Source organism: Ambystoma mexicanum, chromosome 6p (assembly GCF_040938575.1).
Source record: "Ambystoma mexicanum isolate Mex_15411 chromosome 6p, UKY_AmexF1_1, whole genome shotgun sequence".
NCBI lineage: Eukaryota > Metazoa > Chordata > Amphibia > Caudata > Ambystomatidae > Ambystoma > Ambystoma mexicanum.
The window spans coordinates 969,472,320-969,485,781 of NC_090935.1; the positions used below are offsets into that span (position 1 = coordinate 969,472,320).

A 13,462-nucleotide genomic window follows, 5' to 3' on the forward strand; every position below is an offset into this window, starting at 1 on the left:
ATTCCTCCCACTAACCTGATGGCTGCTTCCCCCACCCACCATCTCCCCCACCTCCCTTCCCTTCTCCTTAATTTCCCCATTGCTCCCACTAACCTGACGGCTTCAGCGGCGGCAGCATTACCGCTGCTCCGTCTTCCTTCTCGCCGTCATGGCGGTCACTTTGAAACAGTCTTTTGAACGAATGAATGTAACGCCTTATGGCAAAAACATCCAAAAGCCTCCGGGTTACCAGATTGGCAACCTTGGGTGCCGTTCCAGCCTGTGGAACTGTTTATTGCTAAATTAAACTATAAACTAGAACGGGCCAAATTGGATCTGTCATCGTGATTCTGGAATCTATCTTCCATTGCATCAAATGGGAGAGCTCAAGGCTAAGGAAAGGCATCCCAGATTGTTTTGGCTTTAACGGAACTATCCACGCCCTCAAATAAGTGGCATCTACTCACCCTCTCTACCGAAACATCATGTACCTAAGATAGTAACTCTAGTAGCAATCGGCCAACATGTAACCATTGGCACTAAATAGAAGACATGACCAGTAAAGGATTTGAGAATGTATCTGTCACACTAGCATCACTTTTAGGTCATGTCCCACTTTAGACAACGGTGCAGGTGCCCCACATCCTTTATTGCACCCATTTATAGAGCAATATAACCCTCCCAAAAAGGAGGATGATAGTTAGTGGCTACTTTTCCCGATGCTTTACAGCATTTCTTTAATGTGATCACGCATTTATACATCTGTTGAGGTTTTCATCTTTTCAAATTGTAAATGAAACGTATTCTTGAAAGGTCACATGCTGTGCTTTCTTGACATCTGTTTTATTTGCCTGTATATTCTATTATGGTGACATTTTCTATCTCAGAAAAAAGAGGACTACTCCTGTTATGATGACTGTAGAACGGTTGATGAAAATGGGCACTAAATGCAAGGAAGCTTTACTGTCGACTCTGCCCAAAGCAACTTAATACAATCTGCCTTGTTTTCATGCTGCTGTAGACTTCACTAAAAGTCATCGGCCTCATTACAAGTCTCGCGGTAACCTTGCCAGTGCTAACTGCCGCCGGTCTTGCAAGATTTACTGGCACCTGGCTTGCCAGTAACACCAGGGGATTACAACCCTAGCGTTCGGGAAAGTCAGGCGCCGGTAAATTGTAAATCCCCATTCCCATTGGAGTCCAATAGGACTCCAATGGGAACGGGGACCATGGAAGCACCAGCACTGTTAATAACGGTGCTGCTGTGTCCGTGAAACTGCAGGCGGGTTCCGTTCCGCCCACCAGGTATGACCCTGGCAGGTGGGACGGCACCCATCAAGAGAGTCGTACTGTGCCAGTCCAGTAACAACGGTGCCGGTAGGCTTACCGGCACTGTTATCGGACCGGCACAGTCAGAATGAGGCCAATTGTCTAGTGAAAGGCTAAATGAATACATTATGGTAGGGTTCTGCTACCTCACATTGCAATGCAGATACGCGTCTCTTGGCGTGGATCGACTTTTGAGAAACTTGTGGCACTTGAGAATTGGCACATGCTTTGACCATGGCAGACCTGCCTGCCCTCATTTTGTGCTTCTCCTCAATCACAAACTTTTGAGTCTGCTGGCGCAGGAGGATTTCTCACTGTTTTTTGCAGGCAAAATAACATCCTTCTCATAAGACACGTGTTTTGGGTATTGGCTACATGCAGATAATGGAAATGAGCTGGACTACAGGTCTTCACAACCTCTGTAGAGAAGGAATAATGCAGCACCTCAATTCCGAGTGCCCGTCAGTTTACCTAATGTGTGGGACAAGCTATACCATTTCAGTTTGTTCGTTCTATACAATTTGTGTGTACAAAATCCTCCAGTACATGGAAGTTGTCTACAGGTCTCTTGTGGGACACAATCAAAAGTAACAATTTAATGCAAAGCATCTCCTAACTTCCCAAACACTTCTGCTAGCTTATGCAGATTTTTTTAATAATTACCCACCATGCCCTCAATGACCTTGCCGAACACCACATGTTTCCCATTCAACCATGTGGGTTTGGTAGCGGTTATAAAAAACTGGGAACCGTTGGTATCTGGACCCGCATTTGCCATGCTGACCCAGCCGATGCCATAGTGCTTAAGCTTGAAGTTCTCATCAGGGAATGCTTCTCCATAAATACTGGTACCTGGGAAAGGGAAGACAGTTAGATAAATCAAGGTTAACAACTTTTAGATTGGCTTCCAATGAAAGTAAGGCTTTTATTTGTAAATTGTCTCCCAACTTGCAAACATGACTGATTGATTGATTCATTCCACTTTTGAAGTGCGCCTATAACCTTATGGGTCTCTGGATACTCACCACTATCTAAGAACAAACTGAATGGAACACTCTGGGAAAGGGTGCACACATGGATTCCCCCCTCGATTTAGGTTTCAGTACATGGACATGGCTAGTAACGAAATAAGCCACATTAGCACTATCCCATTCACTCACGTGGATTCAAATTCTCAAGCACTCACACACCATGGGAATGGAATGTGCTATACAATGCATATGTGAATTAGATAAACAAAATGAAGCAATTAAGGGGGTTTGAAATCGTCCCGCACCGTGCCGTCCTCGGACGCTTCTCTCGCTTGACATGGGCCGGAGCCAACAAGTTCTAAAAATATAAAATCGGAAAGTTGGTACAAAGTATAGCTTTGAAGCTTCAAACGTGAAGCTTTTCCTATGCTTGTGGAAGGTAAACTTCTTATAAAGCGTTGAGGGTTCCTAACCTACAACTGAGCCTACTTCTATCTAACAGCCCTGCTGCTCTGTGCCTCGGGGTGCCATTTTATACACTAACTTCACAGCAGAAATCCGTTCATTTTCAATCCCTCACAATAAGCCCAAAACACGATGTGGTAACAAAAATGAATTTCTCTCATCCCCCAAAGTTAACTTGCGTCAGTTCCTTGGGCTTGGACATGCCATGCTTTCCCAGTCAAAAGTGCGTTTTGAACAATGTCCAACAGGCTCTGTGGTAGCCTGGTTGTAATGGCACATCCTATCAAATTAAATCTTGCTTGCATAGAATATATCTTCTCTCTGCCCCAATATCTACAATTGGAGGAAGTGCTTGCTGTATTACTGATGTCATCTTGTGAGTTGAGTAAAGCACTGGGCATATGCAAACAGCCACAGCGTTCCACCAATTTTAACCAGCCAGATCTCTTTAAGGAGAGGGTGCAGTAGTGGGTCTATGTTAGTTCAAATACAAACTATTGTAACCAATTTTCTCTAGTGAAATGATCAGTATTAAAGTACTCCTTCCTCTTCTATTAATGGAGTGGTTCCCACTCCCCGTTGTCGCCATTAGACATACACTGTTTTGTTTTCAGCTACCATGTGTAAAAAGAAATATGGGAGAACCACAGAAGAGGCTCAGTTGGTCACGAGAGAACACCGACTGTTACTGGTGGATTCTGCCTGTTTTCCTGGTCATCTGATTGGATGGCACCTCTGTAGTGGGGGTAACATGTTAACTGAAAAAGCAGAAGGGGAATGACACTAAACTCTTGAAGGATTTTTGCTATATTATTCCTTCTGCTGGAAAGAAGCATCAAGCGCTCTCATTGTGTAGTACATATTTTCAGGGTGGGACAAGGATTTGTACAATTAGTGCATAGTTAATCTAATTTAAGAATTGGGTCATACATTATTCACCATTTTTGCTCATGCTGTCTTTGTAGGTCATGGCCACAATAAAGCGTAGACCGCGCCATGGACCTTTCTTAATAAAAGGACTATTCATTTGTGATTTTATGGGGCCCAACTCGTAGGAAGCATTTGTCAGGGAACCATTAAATGTATCAAGTGCTGCCTCTACATCACTTAATAGGGGAAGATAAAAAAAGAAACAAAGAAACGTCAATGGGACATACACGTTCAGTCAGCATGTAAAATGGAGCATGTGGCCAGAGTTGCTTTGGTTTCTTAGACCCCCCAGAGATTTGAGTGTGTGAGGCGTTAGACATACAAAGGCCCGACAAACAAGGCCAGCAGAATAGGTGGTAAAGTGATCACATTCTCCCTATGAAAAATCAGATCCAAAGTGGTTTCTTTATTATGTGTTTGTGAAGAAGCCTATGGGGGAAAAGCAGGGCATTCAAATGAACGTAAACACAAAAAGGTAGCTCAAGCAGCAGCTTCTTTGGGTGCTCGAGAGCACCCATTTATATTATGGCCAATTTCTTGTAACCAATACTGGGTTTCAGTTCTTTTTCTACAGGACTGTCTTAAGCAAGGGAACAATGAACATCACCACCCCCCCGCCCCGCCAACAAAATGTATATGAATCAATCATGACAACCATAGCTCTTAAATAACATTTTGTACCACTGTGGTGTCTAGATAATGTAAGAAAAGGTTCTGTATTGTCAACATTATTCGGATTTCCAACTGTTATTTTACTTCCGATTAATTGATTTTTATACCAGAATATGAAATTGTTTGGTTACTTAAACCAGCATACGACGCCGGACCCGTACCATGATGTAGAGGTAGGTTTATTTCTGTAGTCCCGAGACATAAGGTAAGTACGTATACAGATGACAGACCACTGGCCACCCCCACCATGCCAATGCTTCCTTTCCAACTGTTGCTCATGGAACGCACACCACCACACCAAGGTTCCCCACTGACCTCACAGCCTCCCACATGCTCAGGGTTCCATGACCTCATCACCAACACAATTTGACAACACCATATTAGCCGATTGGGGCTGTACTACTGCATAAGTAAGACCCCCCACAGTCACCATAACATTTGAGGTAAAATTCGACAAACGTCTTCTGGAGGAAGACATTGTGTTTTGTCGCATCTAAAACTTAATCCAAGGCAACAAGCTATAAATCAGCGATCCATCTTCTCTACAAGTAATGAAATTACTCCGGCTGAAGGATAAATGTGCATTGAGAGAGCCCAAACGAGGATGTGCTGCCCCAGGATGGGAACATTTGAATTATTTTAAAAATAAAAAAAACAAAGACGATGGGAGGTGCTGTGCGGCTTCGAAGTTGCCGATAGCAATTGCCTTCATATCAAATAACTTTATTGGTTGCACTGAACTAATCTAATCATCAATAATTGCCTTGACTGAGTAACCCTTCCATTATGGCAATATGACAAACAACATGTGTTTCGGCCCCAATCAGGCCTGCCGACACAATATAGTGCTTCATTTTGGAGTGACAGCATACAACTACAGGTTTTGTGAATGTTCAAGCTGTGGCTTGGTCAGTTGGTGCTTGCTAGAGCACAGGGAGCATCCACTAAAGAAACCCTTTTACCCTACTTCTGTGCCTGTATTGTTAATAGAACAGTGGCAACGAGCTGGTGGAAGAACCAAGACCCATGAAGATTAACAGCCTAACAAGTGGTCAAGGCAGAGCTGAGCTGCAGGAGGACAAGGACAGTGGACTGACCACAAGCAAAGAGGTCACCTCTGTACAAGAGCCATGTGATGGACCGAGGATCAGTGAGCAACACGAAAGCCGTGGCCTAAACTCGAATATTCAAAGCACAGGCAGAGTGCCAATCAACAGTGCAGTTACCCCTTAGTATGCACCCCAACTTTCTCCCTAAACTCACTCCATATCCACCGGAGACAACAATCTGCACTAAATGATTTAAGAATGCACAGCAGGCTGGATGAGGGCTGATTTTGCAGTGTGCATTGGAACAGGGGAAAATGGGACTCAGTGTGAGGACTCTTGGTGGGTGTGGATCGACCAGCGGTGATCTACTGACTTGTTGGAGTGGATTGGCCTACATTGTCATTAACGGACTGTTTGCTGGAGGACTCGGCTTAAAGGGTATGGGTGTAATGTTGGAATTAGAGAGCCACTTTCCACAAGTACCACTGCGACTTGTATTTTCAGTGCTATGGAGCACTGAAGGATGCAATGTGGAAGCAGAACACAGACGCCATAAGACATACTGGGAAGTGTAGTTTCAAGGCCGGAGCTATGTGAAAGACTTCGCTTCAGCTAGTTTAGGGTACCAGGATAGTGGCAAAACTGGAGCAGTCTATGGGCAGCGGCAAAGGGTGGTCACGTCAGGTGCTAAGATGGTGGGGCAGTCGGGAGCTAAGGGAATGAGCCCCATCAGTACTGTCACCGACTGGACATCAGCAAGGGCTTAGGGGCCCATAGGCCTCATGATGGAGTAATCCTGTGCTTGTGTAGAGCATTGTAGTGGGCTTCCCTCAAGTAAAATATTGGTCAGTGACCACCCCCCACTCTCCTGGCCCCCATCCCAGCCAGCATGTGCAGGCCCTCTGTGCCCAGAACAAAAAAACCCACTGGGGCCTGCTGGTTAGACACAAAGTGAAAAGCCTCCAATTCCAGAAAGAAAATGAGTCCCTAGACAACATTATGGCAAGAGTGTTGTGAAACACAGCACTTTGATCTCTAGCAATCTTTTGCACTTGTTTTGCACTTTATTAGATAGCCTGGAGGATTACATTTAAGCGCAATGTGAACAACAGGCCACATAGGGATAGCCCCTTTCCTCCAATACAGCATAGTGGTATCTACTAAATAGCTTTTTTTGCACATCAAAATTCAAAGAGAATATATATATGTTTTCTTGTTTATAATGATGTCTTTTACCAGTGCAATTTAAAATCAGAACGTTCTTTAACAATACCTCATGTTCGGATGAATTATGGAATGAAAATGTGGTTTCGTTTTATATTATGCTGATCATATTAATAACATTTTAATGTACATCAGTCTCTATGTTTCCTGACCTGGTCCACCTCCTTATTCACCAGTAGAAGTCTGCTACCTACATATTATTCTTGTTGTTCCGTGAGACATAATCCCTCTTGTGTTTCAGAGTGCTGTGAAACTCCAGGCAAGGTATGGATAGGCAGCTGCTATCTCTGTAAACCGGTGGCCACCCACCATCCCCCTCCCATCCTACCCGATACTAGCTTACCACTGTCTCCAGCTTATAACCTCAGCTGGATCATACTGCAAAATATAACACACGACAGAAAGTTTTTACCCTGCCCGTTCAGTTGGAGATTTGGTTGGACTCCTTCCACGTATGTTCACGGGCAATGGTGAGGATGAGGTTTGGAGAAGACCAAAAGAAAGCAGCCTCGCGCCATGCATTAGGGAATGAACAGCTGTGCATAGTTCATAATGCACCGCAGCTCAGAGAGGTGAAGAAAGTGGAAGGGAGGGACATTGTGAGTACATCCAGGTACGAGCAGGCATTCATACAACTTAAAATAAATGTTGTTAAAAAACAAAAAGGTACCATTTCTTTCCAGGATACAATTTAAAGGGAAGATTGAGGACAGTTGCATAAATGTCCAAGGAGGGACCACATGTCAGTGCAGCAGGATGCGCCATAGTGGTGGAAAAAACAAAGTGAGAGAAGTGGACAAAAGGAGCAGAGAAGATGACCGTCTCGGAGATGGTTCTAGCATTAGTTGAAGATGAGACAGGTGTTTCCTGGTGCACCATGGAGGTGGATGGCAAGGTGGGGTCAATGCTTCTGGTCACCATATAAAATAATGACTACGGAGGATTTCAAACTTGTATTGAAAGGTGAACTGGAAACCATCAAAGAACCAGACATCAGGCCAGAAGCCATAAATGTCCTGTGTAGGTTGCAGGCTTTAAGTGGACTATCCACAAGTTTACAGAAAGATTTGTCATGTGTAAGCTGCAGGTCTTTGAGAAGTGCTCTGTGGCGATTAGCTGGGTAGGTCAAGGAGCACCTAGAAAACGGCTCCATCTAAGAAAAGAGGTGTACATTTGCAGCATGCAACCTGGGACCCAGCTGCAGACCCTCAGGGAGGAGTTCTTCACCTGTTAAGCCAATGCTTAATACGGGGCGGGGGCACCCAAGACCCAAAGTGAAGTAAGAATTGGAGATTGAGTTACGAAGACTTTTTGATCCATTGAGAGTTTGGAATAGCTGGCGCCTGTAGCAACAGAAAGCCAAACACCACAATACACGTGTGTTGATCTGAGTTTTCAATTTGAAAACATGGATGCATTGGCATCTGCTGCCCAACATAAATCAGCTGTTTTCCACCACGAAACCAGCCAGGCTATTTTCAGCACTGGATATTATTTGGCATACTATCAGATGGTCTTGCATGACTCCTCCAGACATCTCACGTCTTTTGCCATGCTGCTGGCTGCGTGACAGCTGCAGTCCAGACCAGGAACTTAAGCTAGCACTACTCTGGGGTATGCCTGGCATCTATTTTTCCACAGACGACCAACAAAGGCAAAACTGAAGAACCTTGCAATGTCCGACTTCCTGAGGTCCTATGAATCACGATGAAGAATGATCCAACCATTAATATAGAAAAGCTCCAATGGGAGGTAAAAGAGGTCACCTTGCTGGGCCACTGCATAAGAAAAGAGGGAATCAGTCTGAGGAAGAGCCTGGTGAATATCATTGTCGGGATGCTGGAACCTGGAAACAAGAATCAACTAAGCACACTTTTTGAGACCATTGTGTACTATTCCAAGTGCATCTACAACTTCACGAACAGAACTTGAGATCTCAGGGTGCTCTTGAAGAAGGGATGACATGCATTACTTATCGTAAAAGCATTTCTGATGGTTGCATCTGCTTAGATTCACATGTTGTGCATAGTCCGATATCCAGTGGTAACCGCGGAGTATTGCATCTTGTCTTTCGAGAATTAAAAGGGGACGTCGACATGGGCGTGCCTGTAACACTATCCATACGTGACGTGTACCCAAGATCCCTCACGCGTTGAGGTCCCTCCAATTGTATTTTTTCTGCCAAGAGGGAGCCTTATGACTATCGTGAGTGAGTACAGAAAAGGGAGAGAGAGAGTAATAAGGCGTCTATGTTCCTTCCATCCGGGCGGGGAGAGGGGGTGGGCGCATGTGAATCTAAGCAGTTACAACCATCAGAAATGCTTTTACGGTAAGTAATGCATGTCTTCTGATGTTTGTCAATCTGCTTAGAATCGCATGCTGTGCATAGACTAACCAGCAGTACCCGGAGTTGGAGGTGGGTTGTGAGAAGGAACAGTAGTGTCCCACCTGAGAGTCAGACCTAGAATGAGTGTCTAGGCAATAGTGTTTTGTAAAGGTGTGTACAGAACTCCAGGTTGCCACTTTGCAAATGGACTCAAGCGGAACATTTGCAATGAATGCTATGGACTCCCCAGTGCCTCGAGTGGAATGTGCTCTAGGCTTGAAGGGCAGTTCTCTCTTAGCAAGATGGTAGCAGAGTGTAATGCAATTGACAATCCATCTAGAAATGGTGGATTTGGACTGCAGCTCCTTCCTTTCCTGTGGCCACTGACACGAAAAACTGATTCGTTTTCCTTAGTGGACGAGTTCTTTCCATATAGAACAAAACAGCTTTGCGTACACCCAGTGTGTGCAGGGTTCTTTCCCCCAGGCTTGAGGGATTTTGAAAGAACGTTGGTAGCTCTATTGACTGGTTCACATGGAACTTGGAAATGATTTAGACGCAAATCTAGGGTGAGTGCGCAAAACCACCTTGTCTTTGTGAACTGTTACAAAGGGATCTAGAATATATAGTGCCTGTAGTTCATTTACCCTCCTAATGGAGGTGATTACTATTAAAAAAGCAGTCTTGAGGGTGAGCTTCTTAAGACTTGCTTTATGCATGGCTCGAAAGGAGCTTCCATAAGTTTAGTTAATACCACATTTAGGTCCCATCCGGGAGCGAGGTTAGAAATGGGAGGGTGAATTCTTTTTACTCCTTCCATGAAAGCCTTTATTACTGGTATCTTTCACCATGACACTTTCTGTTGTGATGTTGTATATGCTGAAAGTGCCGCAAGGTGCACCTTTATTGAGTTGAAGAATAGGCCTGAGTCAAGTAAGTGAGTTAGGTATAGGACAATGTGAGTGGGAGAGCAGTCGATAGGGTTGATGCTCTTTGAGTTACACCATATGACAAACCGTTTCCATTTACTAGAATAGCAGTATCTAGTGTTAGGTTTCCTTGCTTCCCTGAGCATGTCCATACATCGCTGAGGGAGTTGCAGGTGTCCAAACTCTATGACCTCAGGAGCCAGGCCGCTAAGTTCAATGTCTGCAGGCATGGGTGAAGCGTTTCCCCTCTGTCTTGCGACATTATGTTGTACGGGCAAGGCAGTTTGACTGGAGGAGATCGGGACATCTCCATCAGGTGAACGAACCAGGGCTGGCGGGCCCACATGGGGGCCACCAATATCATCGTGACTGGTTCCTGGTGCACGATCTTGTTGAGAAGGGGAGTCGGGGGGGGAAAAGCGTAGACAAATTTCCCAGACCATGTAATCCAGAGTCCGTTCCCCCTTGGATCGGTTCTGGGGGTATCTGGAGGCGTAATCTTGGCATTGGGCGTTCTCCAGGGTCGCGAACAGATCGACCTCTGGAAAACCCCATTGTGCGAAAACGTTGGCAACGATGTCTCCATGTAATCGCCATTTGTACTCCCTAATTGCCATTTGTACTCCCTGGGCTACGGAAAGTCTCTGCTGAGTACATCTGCCAGAAGATTGAGTTCCCCTGGAACATGTTGTGATAACAGGAACATGGTGCATTTGAGAGCCCACTTCCAAATGTTCTGGGACAGTTTGGACAGCCCTGGAGAATGAGTGCCTCCCTGCTTGTTCAGATAGTACATGGGCGTGGTGCTGTCTGTAAGGATTAGTATAGTCCTTCCCTGTAGTTGTGTTTCGAACGCCTTCAGTGCTTTGAACACTGCCAGCAGTTCCAGCAGGTTTATGTGGTTGGACGCTATGTCTGGGGACCACACTCCGCTGGCTGTCTGTTGGAGCAGGTGGGCTCCCCACCCTGTGAGGGAGGCATCTGTAGTTAGAGTGGCTTCCACTGCGGGGGTGGTGAAGGATTTCCCTTTCAAGAGGTTTTCCCTCGACCACCACCGCAGCGAGAGAACTAGGGCCGGCAAGACCACTACTAAATAGTCTCACTGTCCGTTGGCCTGACAGCACTGATTGCTTAGCCACTCTTGAATTGGGCGCATGCGCAGGCGCGTGTGAGGAACTAAGTAGATACACGACGCCATCATTCCCAGCAGACGCATAGCCTTGCGTACTGTTACCTCTCGACTGACTACATAGTGAGGGATTTGAGACAGCATGCTTTGAACCCTCTCAGAGGGGAAGACGAGGCTGTCCTTTGTTTGAATTAGAACCCCTAGGAATTGTTTGACTTGACTGGGGTCTAAGCTGGATTTCTTCTCGTTGATTGAGAAACCCAGGCTGAATAAAAGATCTATCATCTTTTGGGTATTTGACAGACATGTTTCGTAGGAGTCCCCTGTTATGAGGCTGTCGTCGAGGTAAGGATAAACTGTAATGGATTGTCTGCACAGGTGTGCTGCCGCTACTGCTCGTACCTTCGTAAATACCCTTGGCGCGGATGCTATGCCGAAGGGTACTACCTTGAACTGATAATGTTTGTTTTCTATCATAAACCTGAGGTACTTTCTGTGCGCTGGCAACATTGAAATATAAAAATATGCATCTTTCATATCCAGAGTTGCCATGTAATCCCCCTGTGTGAGCAGAGGAATTACTTCCTTCAGGATGACCATGCAAAATTTCTGTGGTTTTACAAACTTGTTCGGTGGGCGCAGATCTAGTACAGGACGCATGGTTAGATCCTTTTTGGGTACAAGGAAGTACACTGAATAAATACCCTCCTTTACCTGCGATAGAGGTATGATTTCTATGGCTCCTTTTTGTTCCAGTATCTCGACTTCTTGAAGAAGTATGCAAAGATGTTCTGGTGTTAGTCTTCGTTGATGTGGAGGTCTGTATTTTGGGGATTGGTTGAACTCTACACAGTACCCGTGGGCTATAGTCTTTAGCACCCACTGGTCCATGGTTATTCCCTCCCATGCTTTCAGGAATGATGTCAACCAGCCGCCGACCGGAGAGGCATGGGAGGGGACCCGAATCTTCGAGTCATTTGGAGCCCGAGGCAGGAGAACCTCTGGGGTTGTCCCCTTTGGGGGTATGGATTATTGTAAGTATTGGCTCCCTGTGGAGACTTCCAGTTGTTTCCTGAAGAGTATTGTTGGTGAGTGGAGCGTTGGCCACGAAAAAACCTTCTGTTTATCGCCTCGCCTTTTAAATCTTCGCCATGTGGAAGGTCTCTGATTAATTTGGTGCAAGCTCTTTAGGGTTTCATGTTATTTTTTCACGGTCTCTAAGGCCTCATCGACCGCCTTTCCAAACAAGTTGGATTCCTCCACTGGTTTGTTTATAAGAGGCGCTTGTGTTTCAGGTTTAAATCCTGAATTACGAAGCCATGCGTGTCTTTTGAGGAGAATGCCTTGAGCGAGGGCTCGGCTGGCTGTCTCGGCAGAATCCAAAGTGTTCTTTAAAATACTTTGGTTAACTTGCCTACCTTCAGAGACTGGGGAAAGTAGGCGGGTCCGTAGAGGTTCTGGAGCCTCTTGTAGGCCTTCTTGTATTAAAACCCATTGCGCATCTGCGTAACTAGCCAATAGAGGAGTGTTATTGGCGATACGCGTGGAGTACGCTGCTGCTGTGGTGACCCTCTTACCCAGGGCATAAAGTATTTTCCCTTCTTTGTCCAGTGGAGCTTCGTCTGTTGATAAAGGGACCCCTGCTCTTTTCCTTGTGGTAGTGACTACCAAAGAATCTAGGGTGGAATGACCTCTAATATATAGAGGGTCAGATGGAGAGGGGCAGAAGAGTTTTTCAATTCTTGGGTTCACACCCCTCGTAAGAGCCGGTGTAGACAAAGATGGGGCATGGTGTTTTTTAATCAAATTGAGTAGAGGGGTGGCTTGGCTGGTTGGCGTCTTCTCGTTGAGTATATCCTCAACAAAGTTGGCTTCAGGTGCTGCCTTGTTAGACCAGAAACGACCCTATAGTATGTATAGTATGTTGGCCAGAAACCAAATGGCATCATGTGACAAACATCACAATCCTAGAATCGTCATTGTAACCAGAGGGTGTCCATTTTGTGAAATGTCGGCCATTTGCTTTTTTCTTTTCTGTCAAAACGCTTTGCAAATGTATTCTTTGCTTCAAACTCACACACAGTGCAAGGCCACGGCCTGAATGCTGAAATACTAACACAGACAGGAATGTCAAACTATGCAGAAATACATTGATTTTCTCTCTCACTAAGTCCTTGAAGCCGAGCAGAAGCCACATCTAATCAGTAGTCCAGGTGCCGGCCTGTCTTGCAAACGCTGTAGTAAAAGGCAGTTAAACCATGAATTGTATTCTCCTATCGGTGCTCCTTCGGGGAGAGTGGTATTTTCTGCTTCAGAACTGTCTGACCCTTAGCTCCTGAACCGAGACACACAGATAACATACTAAGGAATGTTTCTCTGCTAAGAACATGATATCTTTGCCGAGCTAAGAGCTCTACGTTCCCCCTAACAGAAAGCGGTCTTTGCTAGAATAACTATGT

The 13,462-nt window shown here is 45.4% G+C and overlaps 1 protein-coding gene across 1 annotated transcript in view; it reads right to left on the bottom strand.

Moving 5' to 3' along the window:
• Positions 1-13,462, bottom strand: part of PPIC (peptidylprolyl isomerase C) — a 167,006-nt gene that overhangs the window by 30,616 nt on the left and 122,928 nt on the right. Inside the window, exon 4 of the mRNA XM_069625580.1 lies at positions 1,976-2,160. Coding sequence (XP_069481681.1) covers positions 1,976-2,160 — 185 coding nt within the window. The remainder of the gene's footprint in view (positions 1-1,975; positions 2,161-13,462) is intronic.